The sequence below is a fragment of the Bombina bombina genome, chromosome 3 (genome assembly GCF_027579735.1).
Source record: "Bombina bombina isolate aBomBom1 chromosome 3, aBomBom1.pri, whole genome shotgun sequence".
Taxonomy (NCBI): domain Eukaryota; kingdom Metazoa; phylum Chordata; class Amphibia; order Anura; family Bombinatoridae; genus Bombina; species Bombina bombina.
This window is the reverse complement of record NC_069501.1, coordinates 842,970,608-842,998,088: the sequence shown is the minus strand read 5'-3', so window position 1 is coordinate 842,998,088 and position 27,481 is coordinate 842,970,608. Positions and strand designations below refer to the sequence as shown.

The 27,481-nt window shown below is 36.8% G+C and overlaps 1 protein-coding gene across 1 annotated transcript; it reads right to left on the bottom strand.

The window, feature by feature from the left end:
• Nucleotides 1-2,864: 2,864 nt before the first annotated feature.
• TEX30 (testis expressed 30) lies at nucleotides 2,865-26,386 on the bottom strand. Its single transcript, XM_053704910.1, has 5 exons — nucleotides 26,276-26,386; nucleotides 23,047-23,283; nucleotides 17,136-17,187; nucleotides 16,486-16,688; nucleotides 2,865-3,320 (listed from the first exon to the last, which is right to left on the bottom strand). Exons 1-5 carry the CDS (start codon nucleotides 26,291-26,293, stop codon nucleotides 3,162-3,164), a joined length of 669 nt encoding a protein of 222 aa, XP_053560885.1. The 5' UTR covers nucleotides 26,294-26,386; the 3' UTR covers nucleotides 2,865-3,161.
• Between the last annotated feature and the right edge of the window lie 1,095 nt (nucleotides 26,387-27,481).

Here is a 27,481-nt window from a genome sequence, read left to right as displayed (position 1 = left end):
CTCGTGACTGCATGTGTAGTCAGTGAGTGGGACAGCAGTGTGTTTGCAGCACAGGCAGTAGTCAGATGGTCTCACAAAGCTCTGAGGGCAGCAGCTTAAACGCCAAGCTGAAGTCGAAAGTCAAAGTGTTGGTTTTTTTGCAGCTAGCTCCCAGTAGTGCATTGCTGTTCCCGTTCTTGATATAAGGATAGGAAGTGGAAGCTTTAAAATGCTTGATGATGAAATGTGAGTGTCTTTAGCTAATATTCCACTAAATATTCAGAAACTGTTTTCATACCATCAAATACATACATCCCATTAAAATAGTAAGTCGCTATTGGTGGTATTAAACTTTTTTTTAATTCTTGCACATACATATTGTTACTTGTAAATACATTTCGTTATTATATCATTTATGTATGTGTCCGTAGCTCTTAAAACAAGTTAGTTTAACCTCCTGTTTGCTAGTACAACTGAATTACTGTATCGTGAAATGACGTAGGTCTAAAAAGTGTTTCACCAAAGAGAGGAGGGCACTCACCAGGTTTAACAAAGGGAATTATTCATTCCTTTACCGTAACGCTTCGGGGTGTTACCCCCGTTCTCAATCAGACCTGGTCTAATTGTATCTTGCTTAGGGTTTATTTTTATTTTACAGGCAACTTTGTATTTATTTTAACTAGGTAGAATAGTTATTAAATAGTTATTAACTATTTAATAGCTACCTAGTAAAAATAAATACAAATTTAACTGTAAAATAAAACCTAACCTAAGTTACAATTACACCTAACACTACACTATAATTAAATTAATTACCTAAATTAAACTACAATTAACTGCAATTAAATAAAACTAAATAAAATTAACTAAAGTACAAAAAACCCCACTAAATTACAGAAAATAATAAAATAATTACAAGAAGTTTAAACTAATTACACCTAATCTAATCCCCCTAATAAAATAAAAAAGCCCCCCCAAAATAAAAAAGCCCTACCCTATACTATATTACAAATAGCCCTTAAAAGGGTTTTTTGCGGGGCATTGCCCCAAAGTGATCAGCTCTTTTACCTTGAAAAAAAAAGTACAATACCCCCCCAACATTAAAACCCACCACCCAACCCTATTCTAAAACCCACCAAATTGTTACGTCACTGAATTCTACTTTTGCCGGTCTCTAGGGTTTGATAACTAAGGCGAATCAGGCTCGCCACAAATACGCTGCGGAATTCCAGCGCATTTGCGGTTGACAGCTTGATAAATAGAGGCCAAAATGTTAAATGTTCACTCTTCCATATACAAACTGAAATAGTTTCTCTTGTGAGCGCATTTCAAATTCAAAGGGAAGGCTTTTATATACAATTGCACAGTGAAAAAAACTATACAAAGTTGCATACACACTTCTTAGATTATTGTTCCATCTTCTATTCCTCCAAGAACTAGAGGATGTTTGGGGAAATTCAACAATTCAGTTGCTAGTTGTGCTACTGGACTAGGATTACAGAGGAGCAGATTTATTATTATCTGGACAGACAATATTCACATGCAGGCAACCTGTCCGCCATGCAATGCTACCTTCTGCACATGTGCAATTATCCTCCAATCACCCCAGTCGGATTAGTCGCTCTGAGTTGGCTCTTAAAGGGACAGTGTACCCAAATATCTTCTTCCCTTTAATGTGTTCCCAATGATCCAATTTACCAAGTAGAGTGTATTGAATTGTTTACAAATATTTATTTTACCTTCATTTTCTCATTTGAAATAGGTGATGTTGCCTGTTGTATCCCTGGCTATACTGAAAATGTCTGTACTGAAGTACGATGTACTATGTAAACAAGGTTTAGATTAAATAATGCTCCTTGTGGGGGGCTGTGACAGAGGTACTAAAATGTCAATTTCCAATTATTCTTTGAGTAGACAGTGATAAATTAGACAAATAATACTTTGTGTAAATAATAAGACAGATACGTTAGAAGTCTGTTTCCCTACAAAGTCAATTCATTGTACTGGGTTGTGGTTTAAATGATAAAAAACAGTTATTTCATATATAAAAATAAACAAAAATAAACAATTGCTTATGCATTTTAAACTCTGCAGCTGGTATAACAAGTAATTGGACAACACTTCAAGGTGAAACCAATTTACTGTACACTGTTCCTTTAAACTGCATTGCAAGGCCCATTTAGAGCTACATAAAATTTCCCCCCTAAGAATGAACAAAATCTTTCCGATCCTATCTATTTCATGATTTACACACAATCATAAATGCCAGAAAATGACAAGTTTTCGCTGGAATGTGCTGCTTGCAACTTGTGTAACTTTACTTTTCAGCTTATGGCCATGGGAGCTATTTTTGTGGTCAGATGAATCAGTCTGATTGAGGCAATTAATCCTTATGCAGAGAGATTTGCAGACCAGGAGTTGTTTAATTTTATTTAATATGGAAACACTGGAAAAAAAGCATACATCATTAAATAACTATTGCAGTCAGTTATCAAATTTAATTCATTGTAAAATGATGTGGACATTTTATTAATACATGATGTCATCTTTATTATTCCTGGGTCATTTCATGTTGTAAAAACATAGTTGTCTTTTCCTGTGAATTTCATCACCTACCAAGATGGTTAAAATTAACAGCATACACATTTGTGATGAAAGTGACGAATATTTATTTACAAAATTTTGTACAGAAATTGCAAAATGTTTCTACCAAATATTTTAACAGTGACAACCATGATACCGACTTAAAAATTAGTTACTATTAGTACTATTATAAAACACTATTGCAAATAGTTTTTAACATTTAAAGTGAAAGTAAACTTATCAATTAGTGCCCGGTTTTTAAAAATACTATTAAAAACAGGGGCACTTTCACTGATGAAAGTTTACATTGCACCATATTTTTACAAATACTTACCTTTTCTTCCAATCATAGCTTCCCCCACAAAGCGTCCATCTCATGAGGCCCTGCCGTGATTGGAGGAAGCCGGTTTCGTCATTGGTGACGTATTTACAGAGGACCTGAAGGCGGGGATGCTGATCCGGCTTTGAAGAAGTAAAAGGTAAGTATTTGTAAAATACGGTGCAATGTAAACTTTCATCAATGAAAGTGCCCCTGTTTTTAATAGTATATTTAAAAACCGGGCACTAATTGATGGAAGTTTACATTCACTTTAAGCCCATTAAATGGTTTCCTGAATCCATAAAAAAACTTGCTTATTTATTTCTGTCATTACATCCTCGGTTGTTTTGCCCTTGACAGCCATTCCATGATTTGCATTTTCAACCCAATGCATCTTTACAGGAGCTTTCATTCTTCTAATTAAATCTTCCATAAGACTCTGTAAAGTGTATAAAATAAAAAAAAAGTTATATAACAGGGGTCAATACTTAGCAGCTTTTGCAATCAATCAGGCATTTTTTTAGTTGTATAATGAAACAAGGAAATGCAAAACTTTTTTTGGAATCTCGAAAGAGGGCATTTTAAAATGTATACACCGATATGTTTTTGTAACACAGATGTTCCTGTACTGTTCAAAATAAAAATAGTTTTAACTTCAGTTTTTTTTTCCAAAGCAACTTTTCATTTTACTTTTTTATATATATATATATATATATATATATATATATATATATATATATATATATATATATATATATATATATATATATATAATTATTTTTATTAAGGAAAATAGTAAAAAGTACATTAATAGCAAAATCACAATCATTACATAAATCCTTATTTTTTCTTGAAGTTAACAAAATAGCATTTAATCCAGTAATAACAAAGTAATGTGGAGATAGCTTTACAAAACAGCTATCTCCTCTGGTGAGCAATTCCAGACTTTCAAGTGTATAGATAAGAGAGAAGGGGAGGGTTTTACCCTCACCTTGAGGTATTGTCCGAGTCCATTATTGCGGAGTTCTAATATATGTGCTATTACAGAATGTAAATAAAATGAGGTAGGACAAACTGCCCCACCTCATATGAGTAGAACTTCTAGAACTAAAAGTTAAAGGAAAACAAAAATTTCAAAAAGTTTGCAAAGGAATGTTCATGAGACAATTGAAGATGAGATAACAAGACCCAATTAGGCAACACCACCAGAGTCAAGAATGCAAAAGGAGAATGCCTTTTTGACAATCCAAATGATGTGCCTAGGAAGAGGGGGAGGAGGAAGGGAGAGCAAGAGGGTGGGATGAAAAATAAAAAAGGGGACACTGAGGTTATCAGAATAGTGTAAATTATTGTTATAAGTCTAAGTTTGGTCTCTAAAGTGGTACCATGGTACCCATATAGCCCAGTAGCGATCCATGCAATCTATTGCATTATAGAAGCCCTTTTCCATACTGGCCAGGTAGTCAATCAATTGGATCACTTGGGAAATGGTAGGGGCATCTATCTTTTTCCAGAATTTTGCTACACAGACTTTTACTGATGTTAAAATGACAGACACACGGGTCTGTTTGGGTTTTGTGATGTTTTTAAGTCCTATATGTAGTAGAGCTAGGGCTGGAGTTGAGGTTACTGTCAATCCCTTTTCTGGAAACAAGCAGAAGATCTGCTTCCATAGGTGGGAAATATTTGGGCAACATTACCATATATGTACATCAGTACCAAGCTGCCCACACTGTCTCCAACATAGTGATGAAGAGATGGGATAGATTTTAGCTAGTTTGTGAGGGGTAAGATACCACTTTAACAGAACTTTGAAGTAAGTTTCAAGATTTGAAACACAATGCTAGAGCGTTTAGTTAGTGTAGATGCCCGTTCTACATCTTAGATTGTGAATTGTTCATTTAGTTCTCTTCCCCAGGCCTTAATTTGCCAAGATATATCCTCACTGTAGACGCTGAGTAAGAGGAGGTGGTGACTGTAAGTGGTTTAATCAGTTTGCTTACCATTTTCCAGCGTTTTTCCCAATTAGTACATTCTCTAAGATTCATCTTTGGGAATTCCCAAGCTTGACAAAAACCTAACATTCTATAGCTTTCGAACAGGACCCATTTAGGAGTCTCAACTGTCTGATCTATAATCTGCTTGGAGGTGAGAATTGTGTTGTGTCTGTAGAAGACTCATAATTCTACAAAATTCCAGGCTGCCCATTCAGAGTTATGTATGTTTGGAAGACAAGTCAATAAGCCTTTCAGGCCATGAATAGGTGAGGCGTGTGGAGCAATACCCTTATGATGTCTAAGCATATGCCAGGTATGACAATTTCCCAAGATTATATAATTTGTTAGCGAAAGATCTGCCAGTCTATGTTTAGGTATCCATATAAGATTGCCCAATTTTATACCTCTAGGAAGAAGAGCAAGATGAAACTAAGCTGGTTTTTCCACTGAATTACTCCAACACGCAATATGAATCAATCTCGTGGCATTGTGATAAAGATAAACGTTAGGGAAAGAAATGCCTCCTTGTAAGGTATGCAACGATTTAGGTTAGAGTACCTAAGGGAGGAGGATCGCAACTGCAGTCTTAAGGTGAAGATGTGGTTAAAGTTAGGAAGCAGGTATCTTGTTCCTGTGATAATTGGTTACAGGAGAGTGAGATGTATCACCTGAATTGGAGGTTGAAGGCAGAATCCTGTATTACTTCAGAGTGTCAATCAATGTTCATTTGTCTGTACTATAACGCAGAAGCCTGTTTTACTTCAAAGAGTCTTTCAATGTTCATCTGTCTGTACAATATCGGCAAATAAATCACTTGCTGAGGAGAGATCCGCTCTGCTGTTATTCTCTAAGGAGTTGGTTACTTTGAGCTACGTATTGTATAGCTGAACGCAGCGTGTGTGAGTATTGCAGAGAGGAGTTGGAAGTGGGTGTGTATATTTCAACCAATTGGGTGCCTGGAAATGCTGATAGGCTAAGTTCTGTGTGTCTGAGCCAGATCGGCAAATATAGCAGACAGAGGAAAGCTTGTAATTAATCCTCGTTTGGTTGTTTTAGTTTACCCACCAAGTCCAGTGTACACCAAGGAGGCGATAAGGTGAGAGTGGTGTAGCTGTGTGCCGGAATGAATTTAGTTGCGAAGGGAATCAGGCAGTCAGGTGGAGAAACTGTCCGTATCTGTTAACAGTGATAGTGTTAGTGTGACAGAGCAGATGAGAAGGATCCGGTTTGGTCAGAAGAAAGATATTGAGGTTTGTAATCCAAATAGCCAAAGCGTAGCGTAGGAGAGAAGTTCAGTTGCACTGCTTACTACACTTAACACTACATTAACTGGCAGTTAGGATAAGAACTATTTAATAGCTACCTAGTTAAAATAATTACAAAATTATCTGTAAAATAAATCCTAACCTAAGTTACAATTAAACCTAACACTACACTATCAATAAATTAATTAAATAAACTACCTACAATTATCTACAATTAAATCAACTAAACTAAATTACAAAAAAAAAAACCCCACTAAATTACAAAAAATAAAAAAAAGATTACAAGAATTCTAAACTAATTACACCTACTCTAAGCCCCCCAAAATAAAAAAATGCCCTACCCTATTCTAAAATAAAAATTTAACAGCTCTTTTACCTTACCAGCCCTTAAAAGGGATTTTTGCGGGGCATGCCCCAAAGAAAACAGCTCTTTCGCATTTAAATAAACATACAATACCCCCCCTCCAACATTACAACTCACCACCCAAACCCCCCTTAAAAAACCTAACACTAAGCCCCTGAAGATCTTCCTACCTTGTCTTCACCACGCCGGGTATCACCGATCCGTCCAGAAGAGGGTCCGAAGTCTTCCTCCTATCCGGCAAGAAGAGGTTCAGAAGAGGCTCCGAAGTCTTCATCCTATCCGGCAAGAAGAGGAGATCCGGACCGGCAAACATCTTCATCCAAGCGGCATCTTCTATCTTCTTCCATCCGGCACGGAGCGGAACCATCTTGAAGCAGCCGACGCAGATCCATCCTCTTCTTCCGACGTCCTAAGTCCGAATGAAGGTTCCTTTAAATGACGTCATCCAAGATGGCGTCCCTCGAATTCCAATTGGCTGATAGGATTCTATCAGCCAATCGGAATTAAGGTAGGAAAAATCTGATTGGCTGATTGAATCAGCTAATCAGATTCAAGTTCAATCCGATTGGCTGATCCAATCAGCCAATCAGATTGAGCTCGCATTCTATTGGCTGTTCGGAACAGGAGTATCCTTGAAAAAGGGCGGAGTCCCAAAACGTGCGTTGGAGTGTGAGGGCTGTGCATCAAACTGTTTCCAGATACAAGGACTCTGACACCAAAAGACAAGTAACACAAGAAAGAGCTGCTGCTATATCAGGATACACTGACGAAGTAGATGATGACTCATCTCCCTTCCGCATGAGTGGATAAAAGTTGGGAGCATTACATCTGATCGAGAGAGCACGGAACCGCAAGTATCGAATGAACTAACTAACATGCATGTTATAAACTGGCCAGTTTTTACATTAACACTGGAAACAAGACGATACTAGAGATAATATATGACGGGACAGTGCCGGTATGAGTCATACAACTTGTGCATATGTTTAGCCTGATATGAACTGTGAAACTCTGTGTGTAGCTGAACTCAGGCTTATCTCTGCCCTACCGCAAGTGTGGTTTGAAAGTGGGTAATTCAATAAGTCTCTGAGTGTGCCGAGTGAAAATACAGATGAACCGCTATACATATGCTGAACCAGGTCAAAGTTTTCACTTTTTTTTTCTTTAGAAACTCACATGATTTTGTCAGTGTTCTTTGGATCATTATAATGCTGGAATATTCCTCTTCTACCAAGCTTCTTGAGACTGGGAGTCATCTTGTCAGCCAGTATGTTGGTATACCCACAGGCATTCATGATGCCATCTATAAATGTCATCTCCTCAACACCTTCTGCACTCATGCAGCCCCATATCATCACACTCCCACCTCTGTGCTTCACTGTTGTGACTATGCATTCACTGTAATAATCCTATCCAAGTTCACACCAAACATGCTGGACACCATCTGAGCTGAAAAAAAATGTATCTTGGTCTCATCTGACCAAAGAATGTGCTCACAATATTCATTATACTTCTTTTCATGCTGCTTAGCATGAATAATCTTGCAGTTTTGTGACGAAGAGCAAGCAAGGTTTTTTTTCTTGGACGCAGTCCATTGAGGTTGACATTATGCAATGACCTTTGCACTGTCTGAGCTGTCGCAAATACTCCAATTTCTATTGATAACCCTAGTCAAGACTGAAGTACATGTCTATCTGTTTTTCAGAGCTAGAATGTGCAAGTAGTGCACTAACTGTGGCGTCATTTTAGCAGGACGGCCACTGCGGCTCTAGCTGGTGCTACTATGGCTCATTCTATACCTCCTGATTACTGCTGCAACTGTGTTTCGACTGATTTTTAGTTGACCACCGATCTTCCTGTTTCTTTTTCCATCTTTGTAAAATCTCAATCAGATTTCAATTTCTCTGGCAATTATTTTCCATGTAGAGCCATGATGCAGACATGCAGATAGACACAGCCCATAAGTCCAAAATTTAGAAAGTTCTGGTGTTCACAAGTCATTTTATAACAATGTTTATACAATTAGGCTAATTTGAGATTACAGGTGTACTCAATTTTGTTTCAATTATCTAACTTGTGTGTCAGTTAACACAGGTGTGTTAAATTTTCTTGCATTGAGTTTCTACTTTGGGGCCGGTATTTTCAATATAGGCTTTTTTAAAGTATTTGTTTTCGATTGTTCATAAGAGAAAACACTCTACTTGTCAACTTAGAAACAATGCAATTATTAAAAGGTGATACAATTTCAAATAATTTGACATTTAAAGGAACATTGTACACTAGATTTTTCTTTGCATAAATGTTCTGTAGATGATCCATTTATATGACCCATCTAGTATTATTTGTATAAAAATGTTTTGCTTATTTTTTGAAAGCATTGTGCTGATTTTCAGACTCCTAACCAAGCCCCACAGTGTCAGATGTATACACGCGTTTACAGACTCCTGCAGGCTCCTGTTATCTTTCTTTTCGTATGCGGGGGAGGGGGGGGGGGTGTCTGCTATTTTTGTTTACCCAGCCCCTTTCAGTGGGTGTCTCAGACTACCTCATCAACAGTGCTAAACTAGGAGCTTCTAAGTACGTTTTTAAAAGGTTTTATACTGGTTTTATAGCAGTGTCTATTACATGCAGTTATATAAAAAAAATGGTGTATACTGTCCCTTTAAGTGATATTACACGGGGTGTACTCCTGTTGTATACTGTATATGTATATAAGTTTTGAACAATTCTTGTTCCATTGACTTAGAACTTAAGCTCTAATTTAATGATCAAGATCACTGAAATGTCCTGCTTTTAGGATCAAGTTATAATGGGTAGGATTTGGGTTTTTTAGGGGATACCAAGTTAAAGGGACATAATACTCATATGCTAAATCACTTGAAACTGATGCAGTATAACTGTAAAAAGCTGACAGGAAAATATCACCTGAGCATCTCTATGTAAAAAAGGAAGATATTTTACCTCACAATCTCCTCAGCTCAGCAGAGTAAGTTCTGTGTAAAAAGTTATACTTCACCTGCTCCCAGCTGCAGGTAAAAATAAAAAAAAAAAGAAGAAATGAACAGCAGCCAATCAGCATCAGCAGTGCTGAGGTCATGAACTCTTACTGTGATCTCATGAGATTTGACTTAACTCTCATGAGATTTCATAGTAAGCTTCCTTTACCTGATTGGTGAAATAATATGAGAGTGCACGATGCTCATCCTTTCAGATGTCCCAGAACAGACACACTAAAATGCTGCTTAGAAATCCTTTACAATGGGAGGTGGCGACTGAGGAATTTTTGAGGTAAAATATCTTTCTTTTTTACATAGAGTTGTTCAGGAGATATTTTCTAGTCAGCTTTTTACAGCTATGCTGCATCACTTTCAAGTGTTTAAACATTTGGGTATTATGGCCCTTTAAAGGGACACTGTACCCAAAAAATTTCTTTCGTGATTCAGATTGAGCATGAAATTTTAAGCAACTTTCTAATTTACTCCTATTATCAAATTTTCTTCATTCTCTTGGTATCTTTATTTGAAATGCAAGAATGTAAGTTTAGATGCCGGCCCATTTTTGGTGAACAACCTGGGTTGTCCTTGCTCATTGGTGGATAAATTCATCCACCAATAAAAAAGTTCTGTCCAGAGTACTGAAACCAAAAAAAAGCTTAGATGCCTTCTTTTTCAAATAATGATAGCAAGAGAACAAATTAAAATTGATAATAGGAGTAAATTAGAAAGTTGCTTAAAATTGCCTGCTCTTTCTGAATTACAAAAGCAAAAAATTGGGTTCAGTGTCCCTTTAAGTATAGTATGCATACAGAAAATTTCAGGGTTGAGACTTTTTTCTTATGGAAGCACGTGCAATTTTTTATCATTGCCCCTCAGATTAAGGTTGATTATCTCTGGTGGGGGACCAGATAGGAACCTGAAATTTCTACAGCTATAAGTACTCTATGGTAGCATTCTGCTATTTAAGTTTGAGATTCCACTGGTTACAGAGAGGTCTTGTAGAATTCTGGGAAAAAGCCTACTTTATTCAAGCATTTTGAGAAATTAACAGATGTAACATAATCATAACACATAATTAAAAACATATTTTTTAATTATGCTTACCTGATAATTTTATTTTCTTCAGATGGAAAGAGTCCACAGCTGCATTCATTACTTTTTGGAATTAAGAACCTGGCCACCTGAAAGAGGCAAAGACACCCCAGCCAAAGGCTTAAATACTCCTCCCACTTCCCTCATCCCCCAGTCATTCTGCCGAGGAACAAGGAACAGTAGAAGAAATACCAGGGTGAAAAGGTGCCAGAAGAAATAACAGACACCCCCCCAGAAAAACCGGGCAGGGAGCTGTATACTCTTTCCATCTGAAGAAAATAAAATTATCAGGTAAGCATAATTTATGTTTTTCTTCATAAATGGAAAGAGTCCACAGCTGCATTCATTACTTTTGGGAAAACAATACAGCTATAGAGGACACTGAATGCACAAACGGGAGGGTACAAAAGGCGGCCCATTCTGAGGGTACCAGTCTGTAAAACCCTTACACATAAAAAAAAACGCTTTGTACGAAGCCGAGAAAATTTGGAAAAGAAAAAAAAAGGCCCCCAAGGACACTGACCCACAGATAGTCCACAAACCTTGCTAGAGACCGCAGCAAGAACACAGCTAAGCCAGCACGCCTCCAGGAGACACCGTCGCTCAGAAAGCGGTTCTCAACAACACACCCCTTACCAGAGAAGGGGATCAGCAAACACAAACTCCCCAAAAGGGAAATAGATGGGGGAATACACAAGGATTCCCCAAAAAAGGGTATAACAATTTCCAAAAAAGGAAACACGCCAAACTCGCATAGCCCGAAGCCCGAATGCGAGATCAGGGGGAGGTAACACCCAGATGTACAGAAACCACAAGGTTAAAACCCAGAATCCGACACAGAGAAGAACTTCTCCACAAGATAGTGTAACCGCACCCTAAAGAAAATTGAAGACAAAATCCTCAAGGAACTCAAAATATTGAAGTCTGCAGAAACCGATATACATGCAGCAAACCCAGAAGGCAAGCCCCTGGGTCAACACCAGACACTACAGTCATACCAGGATGACTTCAGTAGTAAACTACTTGCAGTCAAGTAAGAGCAGCAGAGGATAGGCCACAAACCCTACCACCAACTGAAGTACATCCACTAAGCAGTGGACCCAGCTAAGGAGTAACCAAAAGTCCGCCAGCCCTACTCCATATCTTGAACATGGAGAAGAACATAAACCTCAAAAAGGCTCACAGTACCACAAGGGCCCAAGGCGAACATAGAGTCTTGGTAAAAAGTCGCCAACACACTGATAAAGTGCAAACGGTTGCGACTGATTTCAAACTGCAACCTTCCGCTTGCTATGCAGCAAAGTAACCCACAGACCTCTACAGCTGGCTGTCAGGTCGGAAGGACAGGGGAACAGAAAACCCCCAAATACCAGACCCCAAAAGATGGACTCAGACACCCAACGGAACTCAGGTGCCAACCCAAGAACTCGAACCATAGGAAGTCCAAGAGAATCCATAGGGGAGGAACAGAGAAAATGCAAGAGCCTCAAAAGCCCCAGCACAACACTTCATAACAGTCACAAACATGGAGACATCCTCACCCCAGAGGAAACAGAACCCCAGAGAACGGAGGATCTCCTCTCTAGAGGATAAAAAAACATCCACTCCAACAACCTGCACACAGGACAGGACAATCAACCTACAGATAGAGGAAATCCTACCCCCATAAGGAGGACAAACTGATGTTTTTGTAAAATTTTCCACCCCCTGGACCAAGAACATCATTCACGATATCTGCTGAAGACAAAGCGTGGTTCCCCTGAACAATGTTCTCAGAAAACTGCCACCAGATGCTCCCACAACATTTATGACTGAGCCTGAGAGAACATTAAAAAAAAATTTTTAGGACTGAGACCCAAATCCCATTTAAAAATTGACCCTAAAAGTGGAACTTTCAGTGATCTTGAATATTACATTAGGACGTAAATTTTAAGTCTATGGAACAAGAATGTGCAAAATGCTTATATATGTACATGTACCTTGTAAAGTGCTCTAGACATCAGTTTTTGTTGCAAGGAGCTATAACAAACCTGAGCTGAGATAGAGGTTTTCGTAAACATAGTGCACCATGACACAAAGATAGCTGCTTTGGTAAACCAAGTAAAATAAAAATACTAGTGGTTTTGTAATACCAATACATAGAGGTAATGGCTCAAAATTAAGAAAATTAATAATGATCAAGCAACCTATGTTGGACCACTTGAGATGGACTGACCCATAGCAAAATGAGCTTTGTTCTCTTGGTATCCTTTTTCAAAGAGTAAACATAGGTATGCTAATTGGAGTTTAGGAACCTACACTTGTCTTTAGCAACAATGTTTCTAGCAATCTTTTACATAGTTGTAAACTGCTGCCAGATGGCTAAAGACATGTGCAGTCCTGAGCTTGCCTATGATTACTCTTTAAAAAAGGATACCAAGAGAACTAAGCAAAATTGGGAGCATTTAAGTACGTTTTTAAAAGGTTTTGGTAATGCTCATGGGATATTTCCCTATCAGACCAAGCTTGGCCAGTAGTCTTCTTATCCTGGCGTCAAGTGAAAGGATAAGGAAATATCCCAGAACAAAGTGAGTTTATGAAATGAGGTAAGCAGTACTCACGGTAGACAAGGTAGTCCTTCACGGTAATAAGATGAAGGCAGAGAATGCTCAGAGACAGGCAGAGTCCAGCAACAGAAAGGTAATCCAGCAGTATAACAGTTCAGGGGTAAACCAATAGAATGGTCAGGAACAGGCAGAGGTCAGCAACAAAAAGGTAATCCAGCAGTTTAGCAGTTCAGGTGTAAATCAGTAGAATATTCAGACAGGCAGATTTCGGTAATGATAAGGCAATCCAGCAATACAAGGGTTAAACAGGCAGAGTTCAATAACGATATGGCAATCCAGCAATACAAAGTAATACAGCACCCAGGAGCACACACGGTAACACCTATGCATACAAATTGCTCCTGGGTGGTAAATCACCATATAACTAGCTGATGAGCTATCGTTCGTCCCTGGTAGAGCGCTTCTCTCTTCGTATACAGTAACACCTATACTTGGGCATAGATGAGAGCAACGGAGGTACTTACATAGGTGCAGGATTCGCACCAAGAGAGCACAAGAAGATCCGGACTGGCATCAGGATTACAGGGCGTGGGATGATTACGTCATCGCCGGCGTCTGAAGCAACCGCCGCGTCCATGGATCAGAGCAGCAGATGAAACCCGGAGAGCAGCGTGACAGTTTTATACTGGATTTTTAGATTAGTATTTGTGCATATTCTTCTTTATAGTAATGTCTTATGTCTATTACATGCAGTTATATGAAAATTGGTGTACAATGTAAAAAAAAAAAAAAAATGCAGCATACCTTCATTCATTTATTTTGGCCACTTTTTCTGTAATTTAGCTCTTGATTTTTTTTTGTCCACTAGAGAAGCTAGAGTACATATACCAGATGTGTCCAAAAGATAGATCAGGCAATACCAGTAGATCTTTAGATGCTAACAAGTAGATAACAGGATTGTTGAGTTGTTCCCCATTTCTCTCTATGCTTGTACTGACAGTATAAAGCAGGGGTGCCCAGACTTGATCTACTTTTTGTAAAAAATATATATGTCACTGAGATTTACTTATGCCGGGCATAAGAACATTGTGCATGTAGCATGCTCCAAATGTTAAGAAAAATCAGGGTGTTCTTGTGTTTTTTTATATAAATAGTACACAGGGTTAAAAGGGACAGTCAACACCAGAATTTTTGTTGTTTTTAAAGATAGATAATCCCTTAATTACCCATTCCCCAGTTTTGCATAACCAACACAGTTATAATAATACACATTTTACCTCTGTGATTACTTTATATCTAAGCCTCTGCAGACTGCCCCCTTATTTCATTTTTTTTTTGACAGACTTGCATTTTAGCCAATTAGTGCTCACTCCTCTGTAAATTCACGTGCATGAGCTCAATGTTATCTATATGAAACACATGAACTAATGCCCTCTAGTAGTGAAAAATTGTCAAATGCAGAGGCAGCCTTCGAGTTCTAAAAAATTAGCATATGAACCTCTTAGGTTTAGCTTTCAACTAAGAATACCAAGACAACAAAGCAAAATTGGTGATAAAAGTAAATTGGAAAGTTGTTTAAAATTGCACACCCTATTTGAATCATGAAAACTTTTAACTGTCCCTTTAATGATTTCCCACATTAGCAATTACAAAGTCCAAAGCTATCAAAGTGGGGCTTTTAACTCACTTTTGCCTTATGTTTACCAACACTTTTTTATTTGAATTTTTCATTAATAAAAAGGGTGCTGGTTGATACTTCACAACTAACTGTACTTACTTTGTGCATCTGCTGACCAACATTAAATAATATTTTAGCTGCAGCACAGATCAATAAATGGCATTTTGCACAAGAACAGAGACAGAGAGAGTATATTTAGGATCAAGGGTGTGTGTATTGGAAGTAGCAATTCAAGGACGAAGTCAGACAGGCTGGGTCAGCACCAATCAAGCAGCAGAAGTACCAAGTCATAATCCAAACATCAATAACAGGAGTGAGCCAAAAAAAGTAAAAAAACAGATCAGGCAATGCAATACAAAATCAGCAAACAGTAGGGAGGTCAAAAGGAAAGCCAAAGTCAAATCCAGTAGTTCAGAGATATAGTTTTCAGATAACAAGCTGAAGTGAAGGAGGATGCAAGGCACTGAGCCTTATATAGCTGTATCAACTGTGCGGGAAATTGAAGTGAGGCCTGGAGAGCAATGTTCCCATGAAGGACAGCCGTAATAATTTTTATTTGAAATAATTCACAAACTAAACTAGCCCATGCTATGAATAGCCGAAATAATAAAAGTGACAGTACTTGTCAGGCGTGATATTAAAACGTTCACCACTGTGCCCAGGCACACTATTAATCCCAGACAGTCAGCCTTAAGGTATTGTAGACCACCAGCCGATGCGTGCTATAATTCCATGTGGGTTGCGCTCTATTGTAACAAAAATTGTTTTAATAACGCGGCTAATAGGGAACTGGGAACAATAGCGCAAACTGGCTGTCATCGATACCGCAGTCTACCTTAGGGGGCAAGGTAGTCGACAGGTAGACCACGGTTGACATTTTGCGCACCACTGGCATTTGGTGAGATTAAAAGAAATGTAAAAATGTGTTTTTCACAAGTATATTCTGTACCACTAAATTAAACAAGGTGATGATTCAGTAAGAAAATATTTGTCCCTGTGTTAAACAAAGATCAATTTTTCATGTAAGCTCATATCTCTTTATGCTTAGCACATATTGTGCAATGTTAAACAACTTTCTAATTTACTTCTATTATCTAATTTGTTCTCTTGGTATCCTTTGTTGAAAAGGAAACCTAGGTATGCTCAGGAGATGCCAATTGGTGGCTGCACATATATGCCTCATGTTATTTGCGGTTTCTTCAACATATATAAAGAGAATTAAAAAATAGGTAATAGATGTAAATTGGAAAGTTGTTTAAAATTGTATGCTCTATCTGAATCATGAAAGACTTGGGGTTTCATGTCCCTTTTAATATGGTGCCATTTGCCTGGCACAGGCACACGTTACACAGTGATTACTTAAATTAGCGCAGGAACTGATTTATTCTTAACTCTAATTGGACAAAGCAGAAGAGAAAAGTGCCTCTTCATGGTGTGTATTTCCAGAATGCTTAATAGAAAAAGATTTGATCCCTTATAAAACACTTTTATATCAATGTAATTACATAACGGCTAATAAATATTATAGGTATATAAAAAGCTTATATTCAATTTTAATTCTTTATTCTTTAAAACTAGGTTAAAAAAAAACTTTTAGTTGTATCAAAAGCATCAGAAATGTTCCCAAGGCTTTATAACCTATATCACCACCAATATGGAAACTCACCTTTTCACACATTTCATCAGCGGATCCGGATACAAACAACACTGGGCGTCTAATCAGCAGAATATCTTCATCTCGCAACTTGCCCTTTGCATTTGGAGGATGCAGTGGATATGAAAGGGTAATAAGACCTAGAATAAACTCATCCTCATTTTCAGAAACCCCCCTAACTATAGAAGCAGCAGCACGAGACCCCATGGATCGACCTTAGTAAAGAAAGCAGAATATACTCACTATGTTATAATAATATTGTTATTTTTGTATTTATGCTGCATTAAACTACAAACATATAAAACCTTTTAAAAAGTTTTTTTTTTACTTTTATGCATCTAAAGAAATTAGATTGTTGGTAAGGTCCATGAAATAGCCAGTGAAAATCAATAAATAAACAAGATCTTAACTAAGATAAATAAGATTTAAATGCTTAAATTCCAATAGTCCTAGAACACAGACTCCACACAGGCTAAAAAACAAATTAGAATAAAATGAACTACACAACATTAAGTATTTGTATAGAGGGCATATCACTAGCATGACCGCCATTTTATTTTGAAATAAAATTATTTATAAAGCATCTGAATGCAGGCATTTTATACAGAAAGTAAAAAAAAAAAATCAAAACCTAACTTTCACTATATGTTATTAGAACTAACCTGCAAGAAACACACCGTAGAGTTTATATTCTTCAGAAGACTTTAAATATGCCTAGAAAAGTAGACATTTTAGCAAATTAAAAATCTTTATTGTGTGCAATATTTAATAAAATGGTCTAGTCGAAAATTATTGGATTATACAACTTAAATGGATTGTTATTTGTTTTGGAGAAGGAATATGAGTGCTAGAGTACCAGGTGAATATTCCATGCCCACTCTAGGTTGAAAAATCCAAGATGCTAGCATACCTTGAAAATGGGCCTTGGCAGATAGTAGGGGTGTCAGTCTCACAGCCACACCTCTCCCCTCTATGTTTTGCATTATTTTTGCCCAGAGATGTAGTTAGTACCATGCTGGAGTCAGCAGTTATCAAGCAAGAACACAGCAGAATCAGATCAAAGATAGAAGTTGGGCACAGGCAGAGGTCATCACCAAGCAGGCAAAGGCAAAGCAGAATCAAAACCAGGAGGCAGGTCATGAACAAGCAGAAGTCAGCAACTCACAATCAATCTCAGGCAAGGGCAAGTTGAAAAGCAAGCAGTGTCAAACCACAATCAGTAACAAAACAGGCAATAGCACACCCAGGAAAAACTCCTTTTAAAAGGTAAAGATGGGTGCCATAACAGAGGACTACTACACCATAGTATTGGTCATAGTATTGTCATTTTAATAGCATAACACTACATTAACAAAGCACCTGAAGCTTCAGGCATAGAAAAATATATACCAGTGGTGCACATGAACTTAAAGGGACAGTCTACTCAAGAATGTGTATTGTTTAAAAATATAGATAATACCTTTATTACCCACTCCCCAGTTTTGCATAACCAACACTGTTATATTAATACACGTTTTACCTCTGCAGACTGCCCCCAGTTATTTTGATAGACTTCCAGTTTAGCCAATCAGTGCCCTTTCATAAGTAACTCCACGGGAGTGAGCACAATGTTATCTATATTGAACACATGAACTAACACCCTCTAGCTGTGAAAAACTGTCAACTGCATTGAGATATGCTAATTTCTAAGCCTTCAAAGGCTTATAAATTATTAGCATATGAGCCTACCTAGGTTTAGTTTTCAACTAACAATACCAAGAGAACAAAGCAAATTTGATGATAAGTGACTTGGAAAGTGGTTTAAAATTGTATGCCCTATCTAAATCATGAAAGTTTAATTTTGACTAGACTCTCCATTTAAAGTATGTTAAAGGGACATGAAATCCATTATGTTTCTTTCATGATTCAAATACAGCATACTTTTTAAAATAACATTCCAGTTTATTTCTATTATCATATTTGCTTCATTCTAATGGTATCCTTTATTGAAGGAGCAGCAATCGGTAAGCCAATGACAAGAGGCATATATTTGCAGCCACCAATCAACAAATGATTTCAAGAGAATCAAGCAAATTAGATAATAGAATTAAATTGGAAAGTTGTTTAAAACGGTATGCTCTATTTAAAAACATGAAAAAAACCATTTGATTTTCATGTACCTTTGGGTGTTCAAAAGAAAAAACTGTTGTGATCACTGCTTCACTGTCTTAAGGGGATGGGAAACCCCAAAATTTTATTTCATGATTTGGATAGAACATACAATTTTAAACAACTTTCCAATTTACCTATTATCAAATTTGCTTCATTCTCTTTTTATTGTTTGCTGAAGGAACAGCATTGCACTACTGGCAGCTAGATGAACACATCTAGTTAGCCAATCACTAGAGACAAATGTGTGTAGGCACCAATCAGCAGCTAGCTCCCACTAGTGTAGGATATGTGCATATTTGTTTTCAACAAGGGATACCCAGAGAACAAAGCACATTTAAAAAAAAAAAAGAGAATTTAAAAAGTATCTTAAAATTACATGCTCTATCTGAATCATGCATTTTTATTTTTTAATTTCCTATCCATTTAAAGGTTAGCCACTAAAATTATGTAATTGCCATCACCTTCTGAGCTTTCTTTTCAGAAAGGTAATAATGTTAAGGCTATCATTCATTGTATAAAACCTTACAACAAGCAAAGTCAATGTCAACCTTTTCTGCATAATGAGTTCTTGTTTTAAAGTTTTGGATATCAAAATCCTAAAGCATTTTCTGGTAATAAAATTATAATTATTATAAAATCTATAAATATAAGTAGTGAGTGGAGCTATAGAAGTTGTTATTTAATCTTATATATAGTTATATATCTTTACTTTCGTGCTTGTGTATGTATTAGAAACTGTACTCTTTGAGAAAGATTTATTATTGAACCTCCTATATTTGCACCTAAAAATGTGCAGGCAAATTAATCCCCTTATTTATCATTTAAAAATGCACCTAAAATTGGGCAAGTTCTACTGTAAATTTCTCCTACTCAGTTTGCGTTTGCCTAGGCGCGCCAAAAAAAGGGTTAAATTAAATTGTTGCAGTCGTATTTCCTATGGCCTGCCTTATCAATTTGAATAGTTACTTATCATTTTTTTGCACCTATGGAGAACACAAAGTTCTCCTACAAATATGTGTTCTGTGGAGAACAGCATTAGAAATTATTTCTTTTTTAGCTTGTGTTGTGAGTGCCTTCTGACGTTGGCAGGAATATCTGTTGCAAGGCGTCTGGAAAGCCCAGAGGAGGAAGATTTTGTGTAATTTGTGAAAATACTAATTTGTGAACTGCACTGAGATAAGTGGCCATCTGCAGAGGCTTAGATAAAAGGTAATCACAGAGGTATAAAGCATATTCACATAACAGTGTTCCTTATGCAAAACTGAGGAATGGTTAATAAAGGGATTAGCTATTATTATCATCATCATCATCATCAATTTGGATAAACTGAAAGGAAACTGAAAACGAGCTGTTTGAGAGAGATATGAGGCAAACCAGGAGACGGCTGTGTCTCGGATGCCAAATTAATGTAGTATTTTTAGGAGGAGAGGATGGTCAACTGTGTCAAAAGCAGCAGACAGGTCAAGAAGAATTAGTAAGGAGTAGTGGCCCTTTGCTTTAGCTGATAACAGGCCATTTGTTACTTTAGTAAGAGTGGTTTCTGTTGAGTGTTTAGGTCAGAAACCAGATTGTAGTGGATCAAGTAAGGAGTTAGTTGTGGGAAATTGAGTTAGCCGATTATAGACCAGTTGTTCCAATCATTTTGAAGCAAAGGGAAGTAAGGAGACTGGTCGATAGTTAGAAGGGGTGGAGCAAAGGCTTTTTAAAGATTGGTATGATTGATGCATGCTTGCAGGTATTAGGAAATGTGCCAGCGGTGAGAGATTGGTTAAAAAGATGAGTTAGGGTAGGGGTTAGTGAATCAGAGGGAAGAAGTTGTGAAGGAAGAGGGTCAAGTGGGCAGGTTGTGAGATGAACCAAAGATAGGAGTACAGAGACTTCTTCCTCTGTTACAGGAGGGAAGTAGCATAGAGTTTTGTTTATAGAAGAGGTGGGTAGGCGTGCTGGGCTTGAGGGGTGTGAAGTGTAGATATATTTTCTAATGGTAGTTAAAGAAAGGAAACCAATGGCACTACTGAGGGAAACTTAGGACTACTGCTTGTTTAATGAATTCCACAGTATTATCACTGTGGGTTCAGGGAACGGTGCGGTGTATAATAGAAACTAGAAAAAGAGGTGAGGAATGAGATCCTCTTGAGTATACACTTATAGCACTCCAGAGTCCATAGAAGATTAATTAGATTTGTAGATTTTGTTCAAAAGGACACTGTCTCCAGGACATATGATGAGGTACTAAGACATGAGTTTTAAAATATAACTTTTATTAAAGTATAACTAAAAAAGCAGGGTGAAACTTTAAAATTACGACCTGGGGTTGGGTTAGCATCATAATAATAGAATGTGCTACTAATATAGTAATATAATGTGATCTCTTGCAATGCTATATTAAATTGTTCACTTCTGTATTGTATTGGAGGATAACATCCACAGCTATAATAGCTATAGATGAAGTAATTCCTTCAGTACGAGTGAGATATAATCTTATGGGCTTGTGTGTTAATTATACCTGCTCAATAATGCTTGAACATATAATCACATATAGGGTTATGTTGAAGAGAGTTGATCTTGGGTAAATGTGGATATATACCTTTCACTGATATACAACATAGAATAATAGCTATCCACTAATTGCCGCCTTCAAAAATGAAGTCAAAATATGATTGGGCTCTCATATCACACAAGCTCTCTATCTTAGTCACAGTGCTGGTTGAAATACTGAGTTTTAAATCCCATAACAGCTGAATATGTGCAAAATATATGTGTGATATCAAAAGTAGCACATACTATTACAGCAGTATACAGTTTGATTATATGTTGCAATACTTAGCAACTAGTAACAAAATGTCTACACAGAGTAATTACCTTGGGTTGTATTAGGTGAAATTCGATATAGGTTTGACACCCAGGTAGCGGCTATGATATTCTCTAATATTTGGCTGAGGGTCTATTGTGATTTATGTTATCGTGACCCAATTAAAAGTAATTGAGAGCATATCAGCATGATACCTTAAGATATGGGAATAAACTGAATTCACCTAAAATCGCAATGGTTTACAGTAGTAACTATGTAGTAGATTTCAAATAGTATGACACTATATGTGATATATAACTGGATTAAGGAGACAAAAAACAAAATATTCAGCACTGGTCCTATTAAAAACAGGACATAGATAGTTAAAGCCTATGAGCGTTATAGCTGTATATTTGTAATCCCCCATCTAACACAATTCCTGTGTTGTATTGCATAAATCTGGTTGTGTGAGGGTACATTGCTGGCCATATACATAATTATATAGGCATTGTGTATATTAGTGAAGGTAATGCGGCCAAAGTTGCCTAAGTCAGCTGAGACAATTGAGTCGGGATCCGGGCATACAAAACCGCCAGCGTTAAGCAACAGAAAGTACGGCTAAAATAAAGAAAGCAGCCATTTATATGAAGGGCTTGTTTTACACTGCAATCTTGTAAGTGTGAAATTTTTATTTTATGTGATTGAATAAATTGTTCATAAGCTACTTTGAATCGGTGGGCGCTGTGTGTTTTCATATTTTCTAGATATTATTCTATGTTATCTATGGCGAGAGAGAGAGAGATCAGTGAAAGGTATATATCCACATTTACCCAAGACCAACTCTCTTCAACATAACCCTATATGTGATTATATGTTCAAGCATTATTGAGCAGGTATAATTAACACACAAGCCCATAAGATTATATCTCACTCGTACTGAAGGAATTACTTCATCTATAGCTATTATAGCTGTGGATGTTATCCTCCAATACAATACAGAAGTGAACAGTTTAATATAGCATTGCAAGAGATCACATTATATTACTATATTAGTACACTAATATTGAAAAACATGTGCCCAAAAAAGGCGCAAAAATAAGCTAAAAAAAGAATGCGAAAATGATTGCTATTGCTTTATTTGTATGGGCGTTTCTCTAGCTATTTAAACTTATTTCAATGATAAATTAGGCTCATTTTATGCTTCAACAGGAGAGATGTATCATTAATTCGCCTCAGCTTGCCATTGGAAAAGCATGATGAAAATACTACAATTTTTATGATAAATTTGAGTGCACTAGTGCGTCTCTCCAAAGGCGAGCCGAGGAGAACGCATAGGAAAATATAAAGGAGAATTCTCCATGCGCTTGATAAATCTTGCTCTATGTATCTAACCACAGACTGTTGTTCTCTCGCCCAATAGTTTGTGTACTAAAACCCTACATAAGAATGTGCAGAGTGACTCTTATGCCCATTAAAAGGCTTTTCTCAGTAAATATGAATAGGCTTAGGTAGGATGTGCAGTCTGGTTGCTATGCAGTGCATAACCAAGGTTATAATTTCACTATCTGCCAATATTGTATCCAAAGTGTTATCTCTTCCATTGAAGTTTACAAACCTAGCGTGATTCTTACCAGCACAGCATTGTAAGCTTTTGTTCTGTAGACAAGATTAAGTCCTTTACATGTAAATCTGAGGCAAAGTAGCCCATTTGATGCAAGGTAGCTTGCTAAAGAAACCAAGTGTATAAAATTCATGTCTCCTCCAGCTCCATGTGTCAGAATGACTCCATGCCTTTTAGGACTAAATTCAGCAGGGACTGAGAAGACAGCATCAAGATTCTTCTTGCCAAAAGGTATTTTAACAGTCACCTAGAAATGTAAAAAACGCAAATTTAAATGTTCTGGCTCTAGTTTAAACTCTTACTGCATTTGCTATGGGAGTGACCATGTACCATAAACCACCTTGTTTCCACATAAGTATATTGCCTAATCAAGAAGGCAGACATTAAATGAACATTTAAAGGGACATTGCATAGTTTTCTGAAGTCTTGCAATCTGTGTGGCTTTTTTTAATGCATTAACACCTTGTTTGCTGCAATTAGTTTTTCATAACCAAACTCCATCCACTACTTCCCTAATTTGGAGGTCTGAATCTTGACAAGGCTACTCACTATGACTTTATTAGCAAAACATGACTTGTTTTGCAGTTCCTTATATTATCTCTGCATATATGTGTAACAGAGTTAGACTTATGAAGTATGCAGTGTACACTATTCATAAACCATAATTGGGGGGAGGGCATTCTTCAGATTTAAAATTACAGGAAAAGAGGCAAATTAATAATTAAAATATTTTGCAATGTTTTGGTTTTTTTTACTACAATTAAACATTTTATTTTACAATGTTAATGTTTTTACTTTCCCTATAAAGGGTATGTTGCTGGTCCTTAAGAGCTAAATGACACTGTGTGTGTCATCATCTGTAATGATCAACTGCTGGCGCCGGTGGAAGGTGTGGAAGGGAAACCAGGAGGCGGGTGGGTGGTCCAGCAGCTGAGGAGGGAGGGAGTGGGATGGCCCAACACTACAGAAAATTAATGGAGAGTGAGGGATGGGGAGCTAAACTACAAAAGAAAATGAAAAAATAAATAAATGTATGTATAGGTACTGGCAGACAGCTGCCAATACTAAAGATGGCAGAAATTAGTGTGAGGGGGAGGGTTAAAGAGCTATTTAGGGGATCAAGGAGGTGGGAGGGTTGAGGAGAATCATTACACTGCAGAAAAAAACAAATATATATTTAAAACAAAAAAAAACTGCATACCGGCAGACTGCCTTCCAGTATCTACGATGGTGGTGACCAGTAGGGGGATGAGGGAGGGATCAGGGGGTAGGAGGTGTCAGGTGTGAGGGTAATCTCTATACTGCATTTAAAATTAATCTTACAAGCTACCTGATTAACCCCTTTACTGTTGGGGATTATACTGTGGTGTGCAGCTGCAATTAGCGGCATTCTTCTAATTACCAAAAACCAATGGCAAAGCCATGTATGTCTGTTATGTTACAAAGGGGATTCCAGAGAAGCTTTTACAATCATTATATAAATAATTTAGTTGAGAAACCCAAAATTTGGGGAAAAGTATATATATATATAATCACATTTGGCAGTTAGATGGACGGCATGATATATACTAAAATGGGCCTAGATCAATACCTTGGGCTGTCTACTTAAAAATATATATAGTTTTGACAGGTAAATAAAAAAAAAAACAAGACTCTATTTCTGTTTAAATGAAGTGATAGCAAAAATGCTAAAAAAACTTCTGGTATTTTTGGCCAAGTTCTTCTCTGAAATTCCTGGTAGTGAAGGGGTTAATTAATTTTATATGCACTTTCTGAGGCTCTAGTGCGCAGCATATATATATATATATATATGCACATTTTGTGATTGGCTGATGGTTGTCACATGATACATGGGGAGGGAAAATTGAATTAACCACTTGGATGCCAGCAGCCCATGCCATCAAACCCAGAAATTGGAATTTACACAGGGGCATTTCACTTTTGAATAGAAGCATTTTTGTAATATACATGTTTTAGCAAAAATGTTTCTAATAAAAGCTATAGCCGTTTCAAAAGTGTATTTAAGCATGCACCGTGCACCAGCATTTTAAATACAACACTTGCTTAGAGAAGGTTCTTGTATTATCTGATAATTACATAATTTATTTGCTGACAAAATACAAGCCCCACTGACAATCTGAGCAGCTGCAATATTTAAAATGCTTCTGCACTGAGACTAGCTATGCTTCAAATGCATGTGCAGAGTAAAATGTTAACACTAAAACAGTAATAACTTTCACTAGAAGCATTTTTGCCAATATATGTATATTGCAAATATGTTTCTGTGCAAATATATAATTTATCTATGTGCATTTAAATTTTAACCAGAATGTCCCTTTAAATGAATCAGCAACATTAAATATTGTGATATTTTTGTTTTTTGCTTGAAAAAATGTGCCGTAAAGTTTAAATTTAGGACTTAAAGGATTACTAAATATAATGCAATGGCGCTTACTTTGAATTTGAAATAAGCAGTAGAATATTTTCTGGCAAATGTCAAAATAAATGACGTCTTTCTGCTACTAGCATTCATCTGTGTGTCACTGGCATCCAATGATTAATAAAACATATTGTAATTGTACAATCTGCTTGGGATGGAGACTTGCTAACTCCCTAATAAAATCAAGTTACAGACAAATACTCATTATACTAAATATTTGAAACACTTTATTTTATATAGAAATTTGGGAGAAATGTAAGTAATTCAGATGCTTTAAATAAAAATAAAAAAGATTGTGGGTATGTATGAGGGTATTATTACAGGTATCAGTGATTACTGGTATCTAAGGTGTTAATTACTGTTTTTAGTTTCTGGAATCTAACAGGTTAATAATACTTTTGCTGAAATTAGTGGTGTAAAAATATTAATAACCAATCTGCAACCAGGCTTTATTTAATTAGACTACATGTGATGCAATTTGTTTTTACCTTCAAATTCTTATTAAAAACATGCTGTACTTAGTCATTTAGTTCCACTGATACATTTAGAACACTGGTAGTAAATACCCCACGCCTGCAAATCATTTGTGTCCTACCCACCCCCTTTCAGGAAATGATACACTGTAGTGTAGATGAAACACAAAATATAAACATTATGGATGTACTGTCTACTAAAGGCACAGACATGTACAACTGCAACATAGTAAAGAAATCACCATGTGTGATGGGTACCTTGCCTGTTTATCAACACAGCTGCATGTAAATTTAACACCAGTGTACAGAAAATGAAACTTCCATACCTCAGTATATTCACACATCTTAGCCACAGATCCTATTTTTCAGGGTAGGATAAAAAGTGAGTGAGGGAAGTTTTGAGAAGGGTCTAGCTGCAGACTGGAGCTCCACTCTAGACAGGAAACATGTGACCTCCACTCAAACCTTTTTTCTTTGCTTTTTTTTTTAAAATCAACTTTAATGTAACAAACAACCTAGACAATCATTCTGGAAACTAAACATTTTGCAGCTTTCTTGCTCTTAATGTTCATTCACAGTGGTTTATCATACCTCCCAACATTTCAAAATTCAAAAGAGGGACACCCCCCCCCTGCAAAAAATTTAAATGTGGTGGGCGGGGCTTAAAAAAATCATAAGACCAAAGTAATAAAAATAAAATTCTAAATAAAGTCATATATTTTAATACACAGGCAGCAAATAAAACACAAGCTCAAACCACTGGTATGGCTATGTGAGCGCTGTATTTAATTAGCCTTTGCAAAGACATTGCTAAATATTTTTATCTTAATTGCACATTTATTAATAAATTCTTTAAAACTACTCTCTGCATTCCCCATTAATATTCTAGATTCTGGCCTTTAAAGTCAGCAAAAATGCACAGAAGCACGCTACATAGCATACACTTACATATGCAGATACACCCACACACACTACATAGCATACACTTATACATGCAGATACACACACTACATAGCATACACTTATACATGCAGATACACACACACTACATAGCATACACTTATACATGCAGATACACACACTACATAGCATACACTTATACATGCAGATACACACACACTATATAGTATACACTTATACATGCAGATACACACACACTACATAGCATACACTTATACATGCAGATACACACACACTACATAGCATACACTTATACATGCAGATACACACACACTATATAGTATACACTTATACATGCAGATACACACACACTACATAGCATACACTTATACATGCAGATACACACACACACTACATAGCATACACTTATACATGCAGATACACGCACACTACATAGCATACACTTATACATGCAGATACACACACACTACATAGCATACACTTATACATGCAGATACACACACACTACATAGCATACACTTATACATGCAGATACACACACTACATAGCATACACTTATACATGCAGATACACACACTACATAGCATACACTTACACATGCAGATACACAC

Coding starts and splice junctions, on each gene's coding strand:
- TEX30 (XM_053704910.1), bottom strand. Junction 17,188..23,046: donor AAGCTTACAATGCTGTGCTG/GTAAGAATCACG, acceptor CTACTTTTCTAG/GCATATTTAAAGTCTTCTGA. Junction 16,689..17,135: donor CTACGGTGTGTTTCTTGCAG/GTTAGTTCTAAT, acceptor TTCTTTACTAAG/GTCGATCCATGGGGTCTCGT.